Source organism: Arachis ipaensis, chromosome B04, assembly GCF_000816755.2.
Source record: "Arachis ipaensis cultivar K30076 chromosome B04, Araip1.1, whole genome shotgun sequence".
NCBI classification, from domain to species: Eukaryota; Viridiplantae; Streptophyta; class Magnoliopsida; order Fabales; family Fabaceae; genus Arachis; species Arachis ipaensis.
In genome coordinates this window covers 21,968,058-21,979,048 of record NC_029788.2, presented here as the reverse complement: position 1 = coordinate 21,979,048, position 10,991 = coordinate 21,968,058, and the positions used below count along the sequence as shown (strand labels likewise).

The 10,991-nt window shown below is 34.7% G+C and overlaps 2 protein-coding genes across 5 annotated transcripts in view; both read left to right on the top strand.

Moving 5' to 3' along the window:
* Window positions 1–3,405, top strand: part of LOC107636239 (cellulose synthase-like protein D1) — a 5,433-nt gene extending 2,028 nt beyond the window's left edge. Inside the window, exons 2-4 of the mRNA XM_021120970.1 lie at window positions 239–668; window positions 1,006–1,768; window positions 1,856–3,405. Of these exons, the coding sequence (XP_020976629.1) occupies window positions 239–668; window positions 1,006–1,768; window positions 1,856–3,207 (2,545 nt within the window). The 3' untranslated portion in view covers window positions 3,208–3,405. The remainder of the gene's footprint in view (window positions 1–238; window positions 669–1,005; window positions 1,769–1,855) is intronic.
* Window positions 8,726–10,991, top strand: part of LOC107639126 (glycerol-3-phosphate acyltransferase 3) — an 8,714-nt gene continuing 6,448 nt past the window's right edge. For 3 of the 4 annotated variants that reach the window (XM_016342552.2, XM_021120971.1, XM_021120972.1), the window contains exon 1: window positions 8,726–9,162. The gene's annotated coding sequence lies outside the window, so the exon portion shown is untranslated. Of the gene's footprint in view, window positions 9,184–10,991 lie in introns of all 4 variants that reach the window. The other variant, XM_016342553.2, reaches the window with a different exon arrangement.

Below are 10,991 nucleotides of genomic sequence, written 5' to 3'. Positions count from 1 at the left end.
GACTGATTTTTACTATACATATAATATTTTTTTAATATATATTATATACAATTATATTATGTATATACAAAAAATTAATAAAATAAATACCAAAATTTAAATATATATTCAAAATGAGGTAAATAATATAATTTATATATAAATGTCTAATCAGTATTTTGAGTATGTTTATAACATTTTGTTTTACATACTATGTACCGAGTGTATTATACTTAGTAAAATGGTTTGATTTGAACAGATTGTTGGTGATATTCCGCATAGTTATTCTAGCATTCTTCTTATCATGGCGAATTAGGAATCCCAACTACGACGCAATGTGGTTGTGGGGAATGTCAATTGTGTGTGAGATTTGGTTTGCAATCTCATGGCTTCTTGATGTGCTTCCAAAAATGAACCCCATAAACAGAGCTGCAGACCTTGCTGCCTTGCACGACAAGTTTGAGCAGCCATCTCCTTCTAACCCTACTGGAAGATCAGACCTTCCTGGCATTGATGTTTTTGTTTCCACCGCTGACCCTGAAAAGGAGCCTCCTCTTGTCACTGCCAACACCATTCTTTCCATTCTTGGTGTTGAATATCCAATTGAGAAGGTCTCCTGCTATATTTCAGATGACGGCGGCGCCATACTCACTTTTGAAGCCATGGCCGAAGCTGTCAAATTTGCTGAGGTTTGTTTACATACTTTATGGAATTAACAAAAGAAATATGGTAGAGATATATCTTGTTAACTAAGAAAAAAGATATACGTAAAAATTTCACATAAATAGAAAAATTTCTTACCTACGAAAATGTGTTAGAAATATAATCATTTATGTATTTTTTTTTATCGACTTAAGTTTTAGTAGAAATAGTTTCGTGACAAAACAGAAAAAGGAAGGAAGCAATGGGAACTAAGTATTCAAACACAAATTTCTTTTGCAACAAGGCTAATGTATAGTATGCTATAAAAATTTCAATATTCTTGTGCAAAAACTTTCAAAGTTAATTTGTTAATGTGACTGGCAGTTATGGGTACCGTTTTGTCGAAAACACAATATTGAACCTAGAAATCCAGATGCTTACTTCAGCATAAAGAAAGACCCAACAAAGAACAAGAAACGTCCAGATTTTGTGAAGGACCGAAGGTGGATGAAGAGAGAGTATGATGAATTTAAGGTGAGAATCAATGGACTCCCAGAGGCAATAAAGAAAAGGAGCGAAATGTACAATGCTAGGGAGGAGAAGAAGGAGAGAGAGGAAATGAAGGCAAAAAATGGCGGAGTAGCAGGAACAGAAGATCAACCCCTGAACGTCCCAAAAGCTACATGGATGGCTGATGGCACTCACTGGCCTGGCACCTGGTACACCCCTTGTGCTGATCACTCCAAGGGTGATCATGCCGGAATCTTGCAGGTAATGAGTAAGGTCCCAGAACATGACCCAGTAATGGGATATGATGATGAGAAGACACTGGACTTCACTGGTGTGGACATAAGGATTCCAATGTTCGCATATGTATCGAGAGAGAAGCGCCCTGGTTTTGACCACAACAAGAAAGCAGGAGCCATGAACGCCATGGTTCGAGCTTCGGCTGTTTTGTCCAATGGCCCCTTCATACTCAACTTGGACTGTGACCACTACGTCTATAATTCTATTGTGCTTAGGGAAGGAATGTGTTACATGATGGACCGTGGTGGCGATCGTGTATGTTACATACAATTTCCTCAACGATTTGAAGGGATTGATCCCTCTGATCGTTATGCTAATCACAACACAGTCTTCTTTGATGGTAAGTTATTCATTTCATTTCAACCTCTCTTCTAGAGTTCTATATATATAAAACCATGTGCTCATCAACAATGAACATTTTGATTAGGAAATATGCGAGCATTGGATGGACTCCAAGGTCCAATGTACGTGGGGACAGGTTGCATGTTTCGAAGGTATGCACTGTACGGATTTGAACCACCAAGATTCATGGAGCACACTGGACTATTTGGTCGGGTAAAAACCAAGGTGAACCGGAACCCCAATCAAGCAAAACTGAATCTAGAAGACGACGACACACAACCCCTAAATGAAAACAATTCAGAATCTAGTGGGGTGCCACAAAAGTTCGGAAACTCGAGCATTTTCACAGATACAATACCCATAGCAGAGTTCCAAGCAAGGCCACTTGCTGATCACAAATCCGTCAAGAATGGAAGGCCACCGGGAGAACTGCTTAAGCCTCGTCCACCCATGGACGCACCAACAGTGGCCGAGGCTATAGCAGTGATCTCGTGCTGGTACGAGGATAAGACAGAATGGGGAGACAGGGTTGGTTGGATTTATGGTTCTGTTACAGAGGATGTTGTCACCGGCTATAGGATGCATAACCGTGGCTGGAGGTCTATCTATTGCATCACAAAAAGAGACGCTTTTCGCGGCACTGCGCCTATAAATCTAACAGACCGTCTCCACCAGGTGTTGAGATGGGCCACAGGATCCGTTGAAATCTTCTTCTCTAAAAACAATGCCTTCTTCGCCACCCGGCGTCTCAAATTCTTACAGCGAATCGCCTATCTCAATGTCGGAATCTACCCCTTCACCTCCATATTTTTAGTTGTCTACTGCTTCTTACCAGCACTGTCCCTTTTCTCGGGACAATTCATAGTCCAAGGTTTGGATGTAACTTTTCTCTTCTACCTTCTTTCCATCACCGTCTGCCTCATATTGATCTCCCTCTTGGAAGTGAAATGGTCCGGCATTGCGCTCGAGGAGTGGTGGCGAAACGAGCAGTTTTGGGTGATTGGAGGAACAAGCTCTCACCTTGTTGCTGTGCTTCAAGGGTTGCTAAAGGTGATAGCAGGGGTGGAGATACATTTCACATTAACATCTAAGTCAGCAGGGGAAGATGAAGAGGACGTATATGCTGATCTTTACTTAGTGAAATGGACTAGTCTCTTTATAATGCCACTAACTATTATCATCATCAATCTTATTGCTGTGATAATGGGGATTTTGAGGACCGTTTATAGTGTGATACCACAATGGAATAAGCTATTTGGGGGATTGTTCTTTAGCTTTTGGGTGCTTTCTCATATGTACCCTTTTGCTAAAGGATTGATGGGTAGGAAAGGAAAAGTTCCCACTATTGTTTATGTCTGGTCAGGCTTGCTTTCCATCACAATTGCATTGCTTTGGATTTCACTTGATCCTCCAGGTGGTACCAAACAGGAGGGATAAGCCTATCATGAGTTTTGTTGTTCATCATTCATGGTTCATGAAGCATGCATGTGCACATATATACTCATCAAAATTTTCCGACATTTCAATTGTTTTAGCCATTAACGTCAACTATGTATATATTTTATGATTGAAATCAATAGCTAACATTATTGAAAGGAAAAGTATGGGAGCCAATATAATTGATGTATAGTATGTACCATGAGAATATTTTTGTAATTAAAATTAAATAATAATTAAATTAATTAATTATTATTTATTTTTAATTTTAAATTTAACCCAAATAAATATTTATTGTACACATTGTACAATACTCCATTCCATTGGTGGGATTCATAATTAAAATACTAATACTTCTGAAATGCTTCCTATACTACAAGACGACTAATGCTGAGTTGATCATTGCAAAATTGTTTATATAGGACAACTTGTGTGAAGCAAGAGAAATTTTATTAAGGGTAGTCTACAAGAGAACCTTTTTTTTCTCTTTGTTTGATATAGATAACTTTATGATTTTTGACAAAAAAATATTCTTATGATGACATCTTTAAATAAAAATAGCATTGTAAATTATTAAATAAATTAATATGTTTGACTAAATATATTTGATTAACTATCTAAAAATTTATGATGACATCTTCCTATCATGTGAGTGTTTCCCTTTTTGACATAAAGGATTATTTATATAACAATTATCGATAGTTTCGTGGAAGGGATTTATGTTCTCACAATGTTAGAAGAAAGTATAGAATAAATTATAGATAGAAATGCCTATGAAAAATGAAAAAAAAAAAAGGTCATTTGAATTTGCTTGCCGTTTGTAGATATGCTTTTGTACTTTGTTTCCTTTTAAATATGTAAAAATTTCATGTACGTTGTGTAACAACCATCTCTTTTAGAAATAAAATTAAATTCGAAATTTGAAAATCAGTTAGGAGATAAGTTTAGAATTTTGAATTTATGAATAGGAACCTAGTAACCACCCTCCGTTTGAAATTTAAAATATCCCAACCACCCTATCCCTAAATGTATATAAATAGGGGAGTACCTATAGGTAGAAAATTACTCCTCTCAAATACTAATTCTCTCCTTTCTCTCTTTACAAAAAAATAATATTCTATGCAAACACAAGAGGCAAACTCGAAAAAGCGTTAGAAAAAAGAGTTGGAAATTATGCCTTTCTCACTTTATGTTGGCATGTAGAATGTTCTAGTTATTTTTCTTCCATCCATGCATGGTTACTATCTTTCATGTGTCTCATGGCATTAAGTACATTTTTCTCATCCCTTATTCATATTGACCATGTCCATCTATTTTTGTCATTCATAATCTCTTGATTCATGAGTACATACTTTTCTACCATGTTTTATTTAATTATTTAGTATATTCTAATTTTATCCGATGCATTTACATGACTTTTCATATCATTATATCATCAATGTTTCTTTAATGTTGAGAGTACATACCTTTCTACCATGTTTTATTTAACTATTTAATATACCCTAATTCTACTATGTGTATTTACATGACTTTTCAGATCATTATATCATTAATGTTGAGAGTACATATATTTCTACCATGTTTTATTTAACTATTTAATATATCCTAATTCTACCATGTGCATTTACATGACTTTTCATATCATTATATCATTAATGTTTCTTTAATGTTGAGAGTATGTACCTTTCTACCATGTTTTATTTAATTATTTAGTATATCCTAATTTTATCCTGTGCATTTACATGAATTTTTATATCATTATATCATTTGTGTTTCTTTAATGTTGAGAGTACATACCTTTTACCATGTTACATTTAATTATTTAGTATATTCTAAGTTTATCCATCTTCATGAATGCTTCTTGTATGACCCTCTTTTTATGTATGCTTAAAATAACCTTGATTGTAAATTGAGCTGAGGGAATGATTCTTCGGTAAGGGAAGGTGACCCCCAAAGACAAGATATCGAGATGATCCCTCGGTAAGGGAAGGTGATCGAGTGAGATGATTCTTCGGTAAGGGAAGGTGATCGCCAAGACATTCGAGATAAGAACCTTCGGTAAGGGAAGCGGACTCTCATTTTATACTGATTTGAACTCAATACCTTCCATAAAAGTTATAAGTTAAGAAAGGAGAAAGTACGAATGAAAGTTTGATTTTTATGTTTTTTTAAGATTTATTTATGATTATGTTGATGTTACTTAAGATGTTATCCTTCTTCTATTTTCTTTCTATGTTCTTTCCTTTCTACCTATATGTTTTACGCTTTACACAAGAGGTTCATACTACATGCCATATATCATACGCCCCTTTTTAAAAATCCTGGGCTGGAGTTGGATATGGAGGTGTTGAGACGTTAGGTTCTCATTCCTTTTCTTTTTTTATACTGTCTCCAGAAGAACATGGCACAGCGGATAGAGACGACGCAGTGCCCCCGAAGGTAACTTCTGAATATGATCCCTCAAAGCACACGTGGGTAGTTGCGACCATTACTACCGTGCTCCAAAATATCTACTTCGAGAGTTCGTGGAAGAAGAACCCCAGCTGCCCGTCGTAACCTTCCTACTTAGGTCGACTTTGCTCTGATCCCTAGGATCAACTTTGGTCATCACCTTATTGCTAAAGCGTTCCTATCTAGGAAGGTTACGACGGGCAGTTGGGGTTCTTCTTCCACGAACTCTCGACCTAAGTAGATAGTTTGGTGTACGGTAGTAGTGGTCGCAACTACCCACGCGTGCTTCGAGGGGTCATACTCAAAAGTTACCTTCGGAGGCACTGCGTCGTCTCTATCCGCTGTGCCATGTTCCTCTAGAGACAGTATGGGAAAAGAAAAGGAATGAGTACCTAACGTCGCAGTAGGAGTGCTATGCAACACCTCCATATCCAACTCCAGCCCGCGAAATTTTTAGAAAGGGGCGTATGATATGGCATGTAGTATGAATCTCTTGTAAAGCGTAAAACATATAGGTAGAAAGGAAAGAACATAGAAAGAAAATAGAAGGATAACATCTTAAGTAACATCAACATAATCATAAATCTTAAAAAAACATAAAAATCAAACTTTCATTCATGTTTTCTCCTTTCTTAACTTATAACTTTTATGGAAGATATTGAGCTCAAATCGGTATAAAATGAGAGTCTGCTTCCCTTACCGAAGGTTCTTATCTCGAATGTCTTGGCGATCACCTTCCCTTACCGAAGGATCATCTCGATCGATCACCCTCCCTTACCGAGGGATCATCTCGATATCTCGTCTTTGGGGTCACATTCCCTTACCGAAGGATCATTCCCTCAATTCAATTTACAATCAAGGTTATTTTAAGCATACATAAAAGAGGGTCATACAAGAAACATTCATAAAGATGGATAAACTTAGGATATACTAAATAATTAAATGTAACATGGTAAAAGGTATGTGCTCTCAACATTAAAGAAACATAAATGATATAATGATATGAAAAGTCATGTAAATGCACAGGATAAAATTAGGATATACTAAATAATTAAATAAAATATGGTAGAAAGGTATGTACTCTCAACATTAAAGAAATATTAATGATATAATAATATGAAAAGTCATGTAAATGCACATGGTAGAATTAGGGTATATTAAATAGTTAAATAAAACATGGTAGAAAGGTATGTACTCTCAACATTAAAGAAACATTAATGATATAATGATGTGAAAAGTCATGTAAATGCACATGGTAGAATTAGGGTATATTAAATAGTTAAATAAAACATGGTAGAAAGGTATGTACTCTCAACATTAAAGGAACATTGATGATATAATGATATGAAAAGTCATGTAAATGTATCGGATAAAATTAGGATATACTAAATAATTAAATAAAACATGGTAAAAAAGTATGTACTCATGAATCAAGAGATTATGAATGACAAAAATAGATGGACATAGTCAATATAGATAAGGGATGAGAAAAAGGTACTTAATGTCATGAGACACATGAAAGATAGTAACCATGCATGGATGGAAGAAAAATAACTAGAGCATACTACATGCCAACATAAAGTGAGAAAGGCATAATTCCCTACTCTTTTTCCTAATGCTTCTTCGAACTTTCCTCTTGTGTTGCACACAGAATATTATTTTTTTTGTAGAGAGAAAGGAGAGGATTAGTATTTGAGAGGAGTGATTTTCTACCTATGGGTGCTCCCCTATTTATATAATTTGGAAATAGGGTAGTTGGGATATTTTAAATTTCAAACGGATGGTGGTTACTAGGTTCCTATCCATAAATTCAAAATTCTAACCTTATTTCCTAACTGATTTTCAAATTTCGAATTTAATTTTGTTTTTCTATAATATCAGTAAATTTTAACACTAATATCAAAATAAATAACCTTAATCACAATACTAGCATTGAAATAGATAAAGTAAATTAATAAATTTTTAGTGAAATTTATATTTATATTAATAATGGTATATAATTAAAATATAATTAATTTAAAAAATAGAGAAAAAATTAAATTAAATTAGATATTTATGTATATTATATAATTAATATTTGTCACATATAATGTTAAAAAGCGCAATGGCTGAGTGGAAGTTACTTTTGCAACAAAAGGTTCTTGGTTCAAAATTTGGTGGAGACATTTTAAAAATTTTTTCAAACAAATCGGTTCGGTTAGACCGGTTCTCGTCGGTTTTGATCGGTTTGATTCGGTTCATACCAGTTTTCTTTCTTAAACGGTTTAAGGAGTAAACCAAATCGGTTTAGGATCTGATTCACCAATTTTCTGGTTGAATCGATAAATTCGGTTCGATTTTTCTAACTTTGGTTTGATAGATTTGACTAAATTATCGTTATTAACTATTAACTTTACATAAAAACAACTGCATGTGAAATTTTTTCTTGGAATAATATTAACTTTTATGTTAGAACATACAAGAGGTAGAAGTTTAGTGTTCATAAAAAAATTAATAATTATGNTTAACTTAGTTTTAGTGTTTTACTCTTTAATGTAATATTTGTTCAAAGTTTAACACAAATTTAGGGTTAACATATAAAATAGTTTAGTGTGTATTTGGATTAAAATTTGTAAATAAAAATTTGTATTAAATTAATTTTACAAACTTGATTTGATTAGAAGTGAGTTGGTATTAATCGTAACTTATATTTGGTAATTTTATATCAAAATGAATTATAGTAAAATGAATGTTATTTTTTTTGTGTGACTAAACAGAAAAGAAAGAGAAAAAAGAGGCAAAACCAAATTAAAATTACCAATGTTCTGAAAATCGGTTCGAACTAGCCGGTCAAACCAGGAATCAATGACAAATACAGTTCGGACAAAAAGTAAAACCGCCAATTTTAAAAATCGAAATTAAACCGTCGAACCGGTCAAAAACTGATCGGTCGAACCGAACCGTGACCCGACCGATCGAACCGAACCGTGACCCGGCCGGTCGAACCGAACCGTGACCCGGCCGGTTTTTCAAATTTGGGCCAAATGCTGCGTTTTGCATGCTGAAAGGGCCAAAGGGGAACCCTAGTCACCCACAGAAGCACAGACGGCAGACGCACTCACCCACTCACGCACTCACCCCTCTCCTCTCGAGCCTCCACTCTCACCTCTCACGTCTCCAGTCTCACTCACCTCGAGCTTCCGGCGCAACTTCCGTCCAGCCATCGCCGCCGTCGCCACTTCCGTTGTGCTAACGTCAGCTAGCTCTGTTCGCGCAGCCACGAACCGTCGCGAAGTCAGCCTTCGAAAATCGCAGCCACCGCAGGGGAGGAGGGAGCCTCTGCTGCGTCGCTGCCGTGCCTCCATCGCTGCCAATCCATCACCGCCGCTGATAGGGTTTGTTGGAGCTGCGCAAAGCCATCGTCGTCGCTGTCACGTGAGGAAGGAAGCGAGAGAGACCGAAGCTGCGAGAGAGGAGAAGTCACCCCCGCCGAAAGCCGCTGCTGAAGACCCCATGATAAAAGCGGTTCTACTTGAATCTTTGAAAGTTGTTCTGATTTTCCCACTATTGTTGCGATCTGCTACTTTCTTTGCAATTGTCTCTAAGCGTACTTGATTTTCTGGATTTAGAATTATTTTTTATTGAATTTCTGGATTTGAATTTTGAATTCCTGCTTGATCTGCAATTTCTGTTGATTCTTCTTGTTGTTGTGGTTGAAATTCAAAATTGAAATCTGATTCTTCTTCTTTATCAATTCCATATTCTGGACTTGTTGATTTGTGAACTGATTTTGTGAAATTGAATTTGTGATCTGTTGTTGGATTTGTTGCTAAATTGCTTGTTGAATCTGAATTTGCATCGATTTAGGCCTTTCTTTCTTCTTGAATTTCTGTTGATGCTGCTGCGATTTCTTGTTCTGTTGATAGCTGAGATTTGGTTGCTTCTTGATCGATTTGTGGTGGTTGCTGTTGTTGCCTTAGTCTAGCTTTAATCTCTTCCCACTCAATTTTGCATTCTGCAACTTCATTCCAGCAATTTCGAATGTTTCCAAATTGGCAAATGGATTGAGCGCCTATTCTCCATCCATAACCATCTTTTCCATGGAATATTGGAAATTATCTTCAGATTGTTGAGTTATTTGTTTTTCCATGAAAAAATGGAAGAAACCTCTCAACCAGAGCACCAATGTTAGACCCCTCTTTGAGTTAGGGAGAGAAACTCCAAATTGAACCAAGTTCAATATCAATTCATTACTTCTTTATAATACATTGATAAAAGTCCCTCTTAGAGCAGGTGTTTTATTTGCCATTTTCATTTCAAGTGGATGAATGGTTTCATTGAATTCAATTTTTGTGCTGCAGAATAAGGTAAGGGATTGTGAATATGAATGAATGTGATAAAATTCTGAATATGAATAAATATGATTGATGACAAATTTGGATGTTGACATTTTATGTTTGGTTGGTTGTTTTTGTTATTTGATTTGAGTTTGTATTCGAATGAAATCACAACATTCTTGTTTATATAGTACTTTTAATTTGGATGCTATTTTAAAATTTATATTAAACTATAATTATGTTTTAATGTGTTTATTTATATTTTATTTATTATTTTATTATAAATTAGTTTTTTCGGTTCAACTACAGTCGAACCGGTTAAATTTATAAACCAATGAACCAGTAACTAGAACGGTTTAATGACCGGTTCTGTTTTTAGAACCTTGATTATGACACAAATTAATAGAACACAAATGATTCCAAAACATACTTCTTTTCTCAAATTGAGGATTCTCATACACTGCACTACAAAACCAAACTAGCCAAACTAAGTTATCCATACTCAATTTGGTGAGTTTGGTCTATAACCACACAACAAGCATTAGCAATAGAAGAGAGAAAAATAGATGCCACTCCTATGTCCTACTGCTTCCTCAACACCAATACAATGAAAATCCAACTTATCCCAAAATTTAATTTATCCCAAAAATTCTTTAAATTATTAAACACAGTATGAATCTCAAAAAGAAAGAAGGTTTATATATTCTAGTCGGTGTGCATTGCAATGAATGTTGTTTAAGATTATATAATTCAAAAGTACATGAATATTGTTTAAGATTATATAATTCAAAAGCAGGTTTAGATAAAAAATACTAAAAAAAAAGACATAAATTTATATCATTTAAAACTAACTTATATTTTTTATTTTTTTTATATCATTTAAAACTAACTTATATTTTTTATTTTTTTTATATCATTTAAAACTAACTTATATTTTTTATTTTTTTTATATCATTTAAAACTAACTTATATTTTTTATTTTTTTTATATCATTTAAAACTAACTTATATTTTGTAT